At 36.5% G+C, this 13,879-nt stretch overlaps 1 protein-coding gene across 1 annotated transcript in view; it reads left to right on the forward strand.

Moving 5' to 3' along the window:
* The window catches only part of LOC134648763 (heparan sulfate glucosamine 3-O-sulfotransferase 5), a 43,028-nt gene that overhangs the window by 22,019 nt on the left and 7,130 nt on the right, over nt 1–13,879 (forward strand). Inside the window, exons 2-4 of the mRNA XM_063503310.1 lie at nt 4,014–4,052; nt 6,586–6,824; nt 9,066–9,234. Of these exons, the coding sequence (XP_063359380.1) occupies nt 6,730–6,824; nt 9,066–9,234 (264 nt within the window). The 5' untranslated portion in view covers nt 4,014–4,052; nt 6,586–6,729. The remainder of the gene's footprint in view (nt 1–4,013; nt 4,053–6,585; nt 6,825–9,065; nt 9,235–13,879) is intronic.

Genomic DNA, 13,879 nt, shown 5'->3' on the forward strand with positions numbered 1-13,879 from the left:
TCGTAATCTAGCTTAATCCCTCAGACCGCATTTAGCCTCTTATTAACTGAATGCGTCTCGCTCACTCCAACGTCAAATAAGCTAGATTGAAGCAGATATTCGACCTCGGTTTAGTAATATTAGAATATCGCATTCTCGTAGACACTACTTAGGTCATACTGAAAGTTCCTGGACTGGCCACTTAGATAAAATAAATTTTCTCATATATCAGAATCCAGAAACTTTCAGTATGACCCACGTACATCTTCGGATTGCGTCGACAACTGACCAAATAGCGAGTGCTGTGTGTTTCATTGCGGGTTTCGTAGATTAGCAGTTTCGAGACAATTTCATTGTATTAATATGCATATTGGCCATATATATTAAACTTTCGCTATTGAATACGATCGTTGGTGAGTCACACTGGGAAATTTATAAAAATCGTTAAATATTTTATTGAGAAAGGCGTGCAAATCCGCGACCTAAAGGAATTTAATTTTGGAATAAAACGTCTGACTCACGTAAAAATTACTTCGTAACTTTATGTTTTCCTCTAACTGCCGGTTTTATGATTGGTCGTAAAGACAGTGCCTCCGGAGATCAATTTCATTCTTTAATTAACATTCCGCCAAAAATCGCTCTATAGATTGGTAATAAAAAGTAGTCTAAATTATTTTAATGTAATCCAGAAGGGCTAGGATATAGTTATTATAGTTATTTATTCTCTTCAATATTTGACATCATCTACCTACTTTTTTTATACGTGATACACAGTGGATATGACATAAACATAACTTATTTAAAACAATTTATGGATAGTTCCATAAATTGTTTTAAATAAGTTATGTTCAATAAGTCATATTTATGGATAGTTCCATAAATTGTTTTAAATAAGTTATGTTTATGTCATTTCCACACGTATAAAAAAAGTAGGTAGATTATGTCAAATATTGAAGAGACAGTTTGTTAAAGACACGTTTAAACCGTTCGGCATTCCAAATAAAAACTATTTTGACAAAATATACATTTAAATTATAGTGAAAAATGTTATTGAAAAACGGACTGAGGCGAATATAAAAGCCATCTGCATTTTTGAGTTCAAATTGAAAAGAAAGCCAACAGAGGAACTAGGTAGTGCTTTGTTTAAATAAACATGTGGCGCAGCCAAATATTTAACCAGGCGGCACCGCAATTTATGCATGTTCGTGCTCTAAAAGCTCAAGTCGGTATTTCATTTCACACGTCTGAAAGAGTGGAGATTGGTTGCAGCTGAATTGAACCCCGAGAATTGAAAATGTCGACATTCCAACACGTTCACTTACGTTTCTAGCGAGCTAAGATATAAAGCGCATGGAACTATACAATCTCATTTCGCGCTTTTCACTGAAAACGCATTTTTGCTTGGTTTATTAATTCAAACAAGTTCAATCTCATTTGAACACAGGGCTGAAAGTTGAAGCCAATTTATCGTAAAAATGCACCGATAAGATCTCGGAGCAATTTTCCTTTATTAATCCCGCAATGTGCCGCCACGATGCAATAAGCTAAGTTGAGCCTTGGCGTGGAAATAGCCAACGTGACACGATTGGCGGTGTATTAATACTCGTACCTACAGTGGGCCTTGACCCGCCCTTCGCCTGTCCCTGCACTCGACAAATGCATCGCACACCCAGGTTGCAACATCATTAATTTAACTGTAGCTTTCCGTGAGTTTTAATGAAAATAACATTTTTGATGCAGCTACTGGTAGTTTGTTTTTTTTTAAATACTAATAACAATATGGTCTTAGGACTTACGATGTCATCGTCGTCGGATTAAAAATTTAATTGTTAGGTTTAAGTCATTTCATACTAAGAAATGTCATTTTAGTCTACCTAATTAAAAAATAGACTTTAGGTACTTACCTAAAGTCTATTTTTTATATACTCTATAGACTTGTCTATAGATATGTCTATAGACTTCTATTATGCCCTGCAGACAAATGATCTTACCTTTTCTCATAAAACTTTCTGCTCAAGTAATTCAAGCACCTATCTAAAATCGGTAGTTTTATATCTTCTCTTATGTTTTATCGTTACTGCTCTTTCTCTAAAGTTAAGTCGTTACAAAAAGTCATAACGTCAATGGACGGCAGTCACGTGGGTACTATAAGCAGAAGAATTAGAAAGTTCTTTAAACCTATATAGGTACCTACTTCTTTTTTACCCGACTACATACGAAAAGGTGATTCCTTTTTATGACGCAGTTGCATTTTATGGCGATTATAAAGAGGCGGACATTTTTCAAGGACAAATCCGGGATAAGGTTAATACTTTTGTATTTCATAAAATCATAGGCTAAAATTATTTCACAAAACTAATAATCTTAAATGTGGTAACGTTTATCGCTGAGAAAATATTCTTCCCATAAATGTATAGCTATGTTCGAATAGGTAACTAATTAGTAACGTAATTATGTTTTATTTACAATAGAAGGACATATGTATACAAAATGCTTCAAAAGACGTCATTTTGCTCGCGGAAATCATGTCTATGTATTTATGATTGACCTATATTCTTATGAAATATTCAACTGTCTGACAATTGTATTCATAACTTGAATACGTTTATTTCGAAAAGCAAAACGTGCCCCATTTCTAAGGAGCATCAAAACTTTATAAAATGCTCTTATTCTCATGGAAAAGGTTTAGTAGGGCTTGAAAAAGGGTTTAAACTTGTATATTTCTTACAATGTAAAAAGTAATGGACTTCAATTTTCCACGCAGCAGAGTTTTTATGATTCAGTAAAAGTAAGTAGGTACCCGCCAGTAGTGAGACTTGAGAAACTGGTGCAACTTATAGAAATCCTTCGACCTGTTTTTCTACATATATATTTAATAAAATCGCAGGTGTTCATTGACTGGAATATATAGGTATATATATATATATATATGTATATATATATATATATATATATATATATATGTATAGTTAGTAGCTATATATTTAAAACACTATGCTGCGTCGTACCTATTACAAGGTATTGTGTACAACGTGATAACGAATCAGGAAAATTTTAGGCATTTGTGCATTATATTATATTACCTATACATTATTAGTAGGTACCTATACAAAATTAACGTTTGAATTTATCATCGGATTTTCATTTGTTGTATTTCCGTTTAATTAAACGTCTGTTAAAAAAAAGTAGTATACTTATATTACAAAATGTTCAACAGACTAGAGTTTTCTTTGTAATCGTCGAACACGAATTTCAAACGCGTTCCTCGACCCGCAACTTAAAATATCTTTCAAGTAACATCAGCATCATACACTCGTAGAGATAACGTACGAAACGAGAATGAGCCACCAGCACAACCAGCAATTGCAAACTTTTGTTTCTCATTCTTTGACTCCGCGGAGACAATGCAGAATGTTGGAATTACGTGAGTAAACTATGCAGCCGCAATATCAACCGCTAGCACGCAGCTGCAACATTAAATAAGTTCAGCGGTACAATATTAGGAGTCTTCATAACGTAGAATTCGTACAACAAAGGTGTAAACGTGTGAACTGGACCTTATTTCACCACGGTCGTAAACCAGGCGTTCGTGTCGCGCACTCCGCAATCCGGCCGTGATTTTCTACCTTCGTGTTCTTCAACTTTACAACCTAACTTTAATTTTATCCAGCACAATACTCCCATGCCCCGCTGGAAAATAGATAATTGTGTCTATTTGGATAAAGTTATGAGTTGGGAATAATTTAAAGTTTAAGGAAGGATTATAACAGGCAATCTATAATCAAGCACTCTATGTGGATGGACGTATATTTGAAAATAATTGTAATATGTTTTTATATTAGGTACATTACCTAAGTTGTAGGTTTGAAAAAGGAACTCGAATCGAAGATATAACAGATAGCTACATTAAAATTGTCTCTTTTACAATATTACAAAGAGAAATGGAGTATCAATTATCTAAATTTAAGTCTATTTTGGGTATGCTACCTTGGAAAATCTTTAATAACACAAACTAACAATGATTTTTTTTACAGGTGCGGGAGAGGCAAAGCTGACATTATGGAATATTTGTGGTATGTTCAGAAATTAATGAAAATAATCGTATTCATTCATAATCAAAGGTAATATGAAATAATTATGAATTTAGAGTTCAATTACAAGTGCAGGTTTATACAAGGATAACACAGGAGACAGTTTCATCAAAACAAAACTTCAAATGGACGGACACATTTGCAACATGACGCATAACTTATTTAGTCACGTTGATTCCAATTTTACATAAGTACAGTAAATTTGGCTAATAGTAAATTTTCAAAAAAAATATTGAAAAATGTAAGCGTCGATGATTTTCCGTAAAAAAAAAGTTATTTATCAGAAAAACACGTTTTTCTTACATATTGATTTGAAATACCTACACGTGCTACGTCAAGTCATAATATTGACAGGAGCTGTGGTCTAAGAGGCTTTGAATGAACTCGGTTTCCAGTTAGATCTCATTTTTCTTTTATTAGCGAAACCGTTGCCGAATGCCAAGTTCGATAGGTCTATCGAACTTGGCATTCTTTCATAGTTATTTGTGTTTTGGTGGGATATCGTTTAAATGTAAGCTACCATATCCCGCTCATTTTATATTTTACTGTGACAATTTTCAAATAGCCAATTCCCTAATTAGCAGATCCATTTGTGACCTTTTCGTTTCTCCAACAATAGTTTTCTAATTATTGAAAATATCCTGATTGATTTAAATCATCTCTATAAATCCTGTTATGCATGACTATTCTCGATTTTTGCTGCTGATTGTCAGCGTTCAGAAGGTTGTTAAAAATAGATCTACACGTGCGGTAAACACACACTGTTGCTACGGACAGAGTGTGTTTACCGGACGAGAAGATCTATTTTTAACAACCTTCTCAACGCTGACAATCAGCAGTTTGATACGACAATCAAACTCCTTCTCGAAGTTAGACATGTAATAATACCCACTGTATAGTTATTTAGATATACACGCGTATTACAGGCATGTACATATGAGTATGTATATATGCCTGTTGTCGCTACAACAGTAAAATTATAGCATTTTTTTTTTGTTGATATAATATTCGACAAGTCCATTTGGTTATGTATGTACACATGCTTTGATTAAATTGTGTCAACTGTGTCAATTTGAACTTTGAACCAAATATATAATTTCAATTAGCTACACCATACATACGTTCCATATTTTATCGTCATATGTATTCTGTTCCTAACTTGATAGGTACATTACTTTAATGATATGGAGACAAGGGTACTTATAAGCCCCGCCCGAAGCATGAACTTAATAGCTTTTTTCGTATAACGTTTTCCTTTTAATAAGCTAGACTGGCTGCCGTATTCGAACTTCAAGATATTCACAAGAGACGACACGCACTAGATCCATTCTAGATACGTTATAGTTTAGATTTCAACTAGTTCTCTTTTGCAGCGCAATTCGAGCAACCAATGTCACTTTTACGTTAGATAGAGTTAGATATCTATTAGATGTGAATTGGATCTCTAAGCCATATCTTGTGGAAATCGTTCAAGAGTATCTCCAGAATCGCGCAAATGTCAAATTTGACAGGTTAGATCTTAAACATATCGTTATCGTATCTTGGCGATATCTAAAAGATATCTAACAGATGTCTATTTCAAAATCCGAATCAGGCCCTCAACCTTGTTAACAATGGGTAATAGAAATGTATTTCGGCTTAACCTACTCCCGTCTATTTTGCTAAATGGTAAACGTCAAGGTAGTGTGCTGCAGGGATGTTGCGAACATCCGCATCCGCATCCGCAACCGCGGAACTTCCGCATTATTTTCAACATCCGCATCTGCATCCGCATCCGCATAAAATCAATGCGGAGCTTATGCGGATGCGGATGTCGAACAAGTCGGTACAGGAATGTCTTGGCGGCGTAAGTGCTAGGTAATTCCGTCATTACCTATAACGAAATCGTCTAGATCCAGAAAAGTCGGCCAAGTTACTGTTTATTAAATATAACGCACCTATATTCTTGTTCAAATACTAAACGTTTCGTTTTTTTTATAAATACTAAAAATGTAATATTTGACGTTTTCTAAGTACCTAATCTTGACATCCGCATCCGCATCCGTGGATGTGAGCCTTTAAATATCCGCATCCGCGGATGTCAGAAAATCGGCATCCGCAACATCCCTGGTGTGCTGTAGCCTTAATGAAGAAAGTGCGTGACACTTAAGCCTAACGACATGCATCAACCAACAAGTTCCGAGAATTTCTAGAAGGCTTTAAATGTACACCTATACTTACGTAATCACTAAACTGACCTACGTAGGTATTAAAGTATAGAGTGCCCCATTTTTCAATTTTCTTGACAGAGTAATTGACCGTTCATAAACCTTTAATTAAGTAAGGTATGCTAAAACAAACATACATAAATCGTTAGCGATTAGAAGATTTCAGACAGAGGATTTGACATTATTTACATGTCATACAAAAATACCAAGTTTGTACAGTTTACTAGGCCAAAGTAACAGTCCTTCCCTATCCTTGATTTAAAGAAATATTAAATATTAGGTTTGGCAATTAAAATTTTTCATTGCAGATTTTGGTCACAAAAACAAAACGATGGCGGCATATTTTCACATATCGACGTGTAACAGATAGAAGTACAACTGTGATGCAAGTAGATGTAATGGCGTAGGTCATACGCAATGTCCACATAGGAGGAGCAGACCAATGGGACCGCATGGAGACGCACGTGCAGATGAGTCAAGCGCTGCCGACCAAACGCACGGAAGCAACCTATAGGAGTTGCTCGCAGTCTCTGCCACTCGACATTCTGTAAGTTTTGTAGTGTTTGAGGCCGATTCTAAGTCTCAACTTAATTTGCTAATGTTATAATAGGATATAGATATGACTCGGAGTACCCACATCTCGCGCAGCGCAATTCGCAACAGCGAACAAGATATCTTATGATTATGTCACGACTCGCAGTGCATTTCGAACGCACTAATAATCTCCTAACAATATCAAATCGAAACAGCCATTTTACATTGGATCTAACAACTTAATACTTAAGTATTTAACAAATTAACTTTAAAAAATTACCCCTAAAAGGCTCAAAAATGAAGGTACGTGATCGTACCAAGTCCCAGGGTTGGGCAGTATTTCAATTACATGTATTTGAAATACGTATTTGAAATACAAATTAGTATTTTGTATTTGTATTTCAAATACTACCTCAAAAGTATTTTGTATTTGGTATTTCAAATACTGCACTCACATGTATTTAGTATTTTGTATTTCAAATACTTCAAGCTTCAAAATACATTTCTATAAATACATTTTATTAAATTCTATAATCCTAAAATGTCTAATCTCTCGCACAAGCTGTGAGCCGACCGCGAACCTCCGATCCAGCCGAGATACAATTTTCATTGGCTGGATACCGGATCTATATTAGGTCAACTTCTGCGTGGAACTTTTCGTTTAAATCTAGGGGATAGGGTCATTGCAGTAGTTTCCGTCCATGCACTAGTTTTCGACGACTTGACGGATTATCAAATATATATTTCATTTTTAATTTACTACTTTTTGCGAAATCTTAATCTTCCTCGCGTTGTCCCGGCATTTTGCCACGGCTCATGGGAGCCTGGGGTCCGCTTGGAAACTAATCCCAGTAATTGGCGTTGGCACTAGTTTTTACGATAGCGACTGCCATCTGACCTTCCAACCCAGAGGGTAAACTAGGGCCGTAATTGGAATTAGTCCGGTTTCCTCACGATGTTTTCCTTCACCGAAAAGCGACTGGTAAATATCAAATGATATTTCGTACATAGTTCCGAAAAACTCACTGGTTCGAGCCGGGGTTCGAACTCGCGACCTCCGGATTGCAAGTCGCACGCTCTTACCGCTAGGCTACCAGCGCTTCCTTTTTGCGAAATATCATTGTTATATGTAAACAGATATATTGCTTAGACGCCTTAGACATAAGGATTGAAATCAGTCCAAATTTGTGCAGGAATGTAGGTATATATTCAAATTTCGTCAAGTGGACGTAAACTAGAGCTGGACGAAAACTAGCGCAATGACCCTATAAGTTTGTATGAAAGGATATTCGTTAACGTTAAAACTAAATGCTAAACAAAAAAATAAATAAAGGTATATTTTGTAATTGAAATACATTATTTTAAACACTGTAATTTGTATTTTGTATTTCAAATACCCGTCACCAAAGTAGTTTGTATTTTGTATTTCAAATACTTTTAAAAATGTATTTTGTAATTTGTATTTCAAATACGTGGAAGCCAGTATTTTGCCCAACCCTGCCAAGTCCCTATAGCTTTCGACGCTTATTACTAGTAATATTTATTTATTTTCATTTATGGATAAGCAAGCAAACATTATCCAAATAAAACAATGGCTTTTAAACCGCCCTTAGTTATTAATGTCGTTTTAAAAAATAACAATGAATGAGCGTAGGTAGCAGGTGACGCGATAAAGTGTAAATTTATATTTTTAACATTGGATTTACCTAATCCTCGTCACAAACAGGGGTAAAAATGACTAATTTTACTTTACACGTATAAACCACAAAAAATTGGGTAAACATTAGTGGGCGGTAGTTTCTCGAAAGTTAGGATTCTTGGAAGGAGTCATTAGGCTATATTGGCGCTCGATAATACGCAAATACGTACAAAAATAGTGTTCAAGGTGAAACATCTTTAATTAAATAACACAATATAATACTTACGATATAGCGTGGGTAAACTCTATAACGACATCCCTCATCTCTCAGTTCGGGGCTTCGGGCCAAGCCATAGTGTTGTGACTACCTGCGATACCGACCATAGTGCTACACGCGCGGAAACGTCATATTAGGCGAAGAAGCCACGTAGCGAGCGACGTATACCGCGCGGCGGAGTCTATTAACAATATAGTCTGTCAAACCAATTTGTCAAAAGAAAAAAGCGCGACAGCGAAAATTCGTATGGGATGTCGACCCTTCTCTACATATTTAAAGATTTACCCTTTTTTCTACTGAAAAACTTGGCCTTCCAGATTATAATAAATATGTTGTAGATGGTTGCCGCGGTCGTCGTTCCGGCCGGCAGAGGGCGAGCTGGCGGACTGCGTGCTCGTGGTGGGGGTGTCGCGGCCCAAGCTCGCGGCGGCGCTGCTCTCCGTCACGCTGCTGTCTCTCTTCCTCACCTTCCACGTGCTGTACGACAGCGCGCTTTACAGCATACAGGTGAGAACAATTTGGGGGACAGTGACAGATGTGCTTTGGTGGTAAACGATCAGTGCGACATAAGTCTTCCTACCTGTAAGTATGTATTCATATTTCTTGAATATAATTAAATTTCTACTACTTTAAAAAAAATATTCGAGTGATAATATTCCTTCCTTTGGAAATCATGTGCTGGAGGAGCCATTATTTCAAAGTAATTGGCCATGAACCTGCCGTAACCCCGCACCTCTGTCCATCGGCCTCCGCACACGAACATATTGTTTTATTTATTGTTACGTCCATACTAGTTAGGGAGGCGAGGTAGCTAAATGGCGTAATTCAACGGGGCCGTCGAGACCTATCAAAATCGAAAGATAAAATAATTTCGAAAAGAAAAGCCCGTATGGCAAAAACCATTTTAGCGGTGGGTTTGGCGTGTACGGTTTTTCAAAAATGTTAAAAAAAACAGTTACTTGGGCATTCTCGAGCGCGTCAGATATTCATACTACGTATGCCCCGAGTGCCTCTGATAACAACGGTATACTAATCTGCCGGTTTGCGTGGTGGGGGTAGGCATATAAAGTAGTCAAAAATGCAAAAAAAAAAATTTACTCGAGCGCGTCAGATTTTCGGAAGGGGTGTTAAGTAGGCCCCAAGGAAGCTTCCTTTAAAAAAACTGACGATTTCGGCGTGACGATAAGTTACGATGAATTTTTGAAAATGCAAAAAAAAAAAGTTTTTTGAAATACTCGAGCGCGTCAGATTTTCATAGGGGAGGTTTATCTTGGTATCCTGAAAGCATATTTTTTTAATCTGACAAAAATGTTGGTGGGTTCTCTTAATCTGACCGGGAGTTTGAGTTTTTATGATGCTTCAAGTCAAAAAGTTTTAACTTTGGACAAAAATGTAAAGAGACCTTTTTTGTGTAAAATAAAATTACCTTTTTTGTTTATTTAAACTTTTTTTTGTAAAATGTATCGTTCGCGTCTTATATGCCGCAACGCGTTCTTAGGAAGACGAAATGGCTCCTCCACACTTCCGGTCATGCGGAAACCGGCAGATTTTGTATTTTTAGTAAGTTTTAGATTATATTCTTCAAAATAAAAAAATAAAAAATCGCGCTCGAGAATGCCGGATTAACGTTTTTTTTTTACAAGTTCGCGACCCTATAACTCGGCGGCGTCAAGGACTTATCGTCAGATTAGTTAAATTTAGTCTTTAAACACTAAAATCAACCCCCAATATCTTAATCTGACGCGCTCGAGTATTTCAGACTATCCATTTTTTTTTACTAATCTGATCGTCTATCCTAGGCGCGCGTCACTACATATAGAGCTAAATACTTTACAAGGTTGTTCTATTAGGTCTAAGGTATCTCTCATATCTTAAACTGCCACGCTCGAGTATTGCCGAAAATTCCCCTATTCGCCTCCCTAACTATACCGAGGGTGACGATACACATTGTTAATGTCATAGGGGAAGTTAGCTGAGTCATAACTAAGGGACGGACGGCCAAAATGGACAAATTTCCCGGAAAACGCAAATGTATAAAATTATATTATTTCCCAGAACGTTGTCCTTGGGCAATAGGTTTTAATACCAACAGCCGGGTGCTATTTGTTTGTTTGTTTATCCTTAACACACCAACAGCAATCCAACAAATCAGTCGAGACAGGGGCACCGACTAAATTAACTAAACAAGGGTTGAACGATGAAACGACCTTAATATATTACCCAGTTAATTGTAGGTGCTCGGCCTTTTTTGAGCAACTTTATGGTTTTACAAAAATAACTGCTTTTTAGGGTTCCGTAGCCAAATGGCAAAAAACGGAATCCTTATGGATTCGTCATGTCTGTCTGTCTGTCCGTCCGTATGTCACAGCCACTTTTTTCCGAAACTATAAGAACTATACTGTTGAAACTTGGTAAGTAGATGTATTCTGTGAACCGCATTAAGATTTTCACACAAGAATAGAAAAAAAACAGTAAATTTTGTGGGTTCCCCATACTTAGTACTGAAACTCAAAAATTATTTTTTCATCAAACCCATACGTGTGATATTGGATAGGTCTTCAAAAATGATATTCAGGTTTCTAATATCATTTTTTTCTAAACTGAATAGTTTGCGCGAGAGACACTTCCAAAGTGGTAAAATTTGTGTCCCCCCCCCCCCCCTGTAACTTCTAAAATAAGAGAATGATAAATTAAAAAAATATATGATGTACATTACCATGCAAACTTCCACCGAAAATTGGTTTGAACTTTGAACGAGATCTAGTAAGTAGTTTTTTTAATACGTCATAAATCTCCTAAATACGGAACCCTTCATGGGCGAGCCGACTCGCACTTGGCCGGTTTTTTATTAAACATTGTTATCTTTTGGATTCATAAATTGCATTTTTAATGGAAAAACTCGGCTGAAGTACTTAGCTATTAAACAATAAATTTTATTCAAGCCCATTTTATTTTATTCATTTTTGTAGATGTTAGTTAGTTTATTTTATAAGCCGTAGTAATTAAATATTGTCATTTCGTTCACAAACACGATTAGTAATTTAGCCAAATGGTTTTATCAAATGCTCTCTTTGGTTAACTCTGGCCACAGACACCTCCATCTGAAAATTAAAATTAACACTATATGTATATTTACAATAGTTCCAAACACAACAAACAAGATTTCAGACAACATTTTTGATTTACGGAACAAGCTCTTGTTAGACCGCATTTGGAATATGCATCAATCGTGTGGAACCCGTTTTATTCCAAATATTCGAATTCAATTGAAATGGTCCAAAAAAAGTTTTTGCGGGCTACACATAGACGCCTAACTGGCAAACGTATGTCCTACTGTAATTTATTGAAACATTATAAGCTACCCTCCCTCGCTTCAAGGCGCACGTGTTCAGATATGATGGTTCTCCACAACATCTGCCATGACAGGTACGACTGCTCAGAGCTGCTTGACAACATCCGCTTTAGGGTCCCCTCGCGAAGTACTGCCCGCTCTAATGCCTTGTTCGCCGTCCCGACTTGCTCAACCAACGCTGGAGTCCGCGCACCTTTGCGCCGACTGTGTAATACTTACTATTCACGGCCGTAGACATTTTCAGCACAAACAGAGCACGTTTCCAAAAACAAATCTTTGAAAGTCTAGCTGAGACAACTTAATTTCTTTGTATAGCTTTGTTCCTTGCTATCTAGTCGCTAGTGCGCGTTAAGTTTAGTTAAGTTTACTGTAGCATTACCTTACCTATATTATGCATAATTCTTTGTGAGAGCGTTTTAGGAGGTAGGTGCACATCTTCTAAACTGTATATCTTATCATTAACTTTTACTGTACTTACTTCTGTTGTTTCTCCAATAAAGAAAATAAATAAAAAATAAAATAGTAGTTTGTGTTACAAGGACTTTTCACATCAACTATGAGGAAAATAAAAAAATCTTAGTGTTGACACAATCTGATGCTTAAACAGATTAGAGTTAAGCTAAAAATAGGATGTGCAAAAAATGTAATAATAGTGTGCTAGAACAGAAAAGTGTTACTTTGATTGATCCCTCCTAGCAGGGAGGACAAGTGCCACTTTGATCCCTCCTAGCAGGGAAGAAAAAGCTCTTTTCCGAATAGGTGGTGTGAAAATGGTATTATAACATAAAGGTTATCTACATTTAAAGTTTTATGCTTAATCCGGTTGGCGATCGGTTGCTAATTATTTGCAAGCCTGCTCGGCTTCCGGCTCGGGCGGTGCGTGCTCCCGCGGGGCGTGGCGACCAAGCCCTCAGGCAGACTCGAAATGTTACACTGCAGTGCTTTATCGAGCAAATCTCGGCCGATTTAATCGAGATTTTTATTGTTATACTTATAGGTAGCTGGCGAGAGTCATAAATCTGACAACTGTTCTGTGATGTTTGCTTGTAATACACTTATCGTTTGGATCTATCTTGATACCATTACAAGCACGCGGCAAACACACATTTTGTTCCTGCTCAAATATACTCCATTTTTGAAGTCAAGCACCCGATGGCACTAACTTGTAATGGCCGATTGGAGGACGAGGCGCTTAACTACAAGCAAATGTTGTAAAATAGTCAATTTTCAGCTATTATCACAATAGAAAGATAATGCGTAACAACTTTTATAAGAATGTAGACTCAGCGTCAGTATTATTGCTCGTTTAAAACATAGATGTTGAACTAGAACCATCAATATTTTGTTATGAAAATATATTAACATTTACAATCGATGAAGCAAACGAGCATTACCTAAATTAGGTCTCAACTACTATTTTCCTGCTGACGTCTTTCTCAATTATTCAGCAGTACATAAACTAAGTACCGACGTGATCTTGGGGCAACGACACAATATCTTATTGACTTATGTAGTTAGTTAAGCTTTATCTCAGTCAGCAAAACCTAACAACAATATCGGTGTGCCCCAGAAATTGCCCGCAATATCTAATTACATATCATATCCAAAATTGTTTTACGTTAATAGCAATCACGCATGCCTTGTAATAAAGCGATAAACTTGCAACTTTTCATGCGTGACTCATTTTTAAAACCCAGTTGAAAACTTCTTACATCTATCTATGTTTCTAAAAACTTAGTAATGTTTGAATTAGGTACATGAAATAAAAGAAGTTTCTATTTTGTAATTCGAAAAATTTGC

This window comes from Cydia amplana, chromosome 6, assembly GCF_948474715.1.
Source record: "Cydia amplana chromosome 6, ilCydAmpl1.1, whole genome shotgun sequence".
In the NCBI taxonomy this organism is placed as follows: Eukaryota; Metazoa; Arthropoda; class Insecta; order Lepidoptera; family Tortricidae; genus Cydia; species Cydia amplana.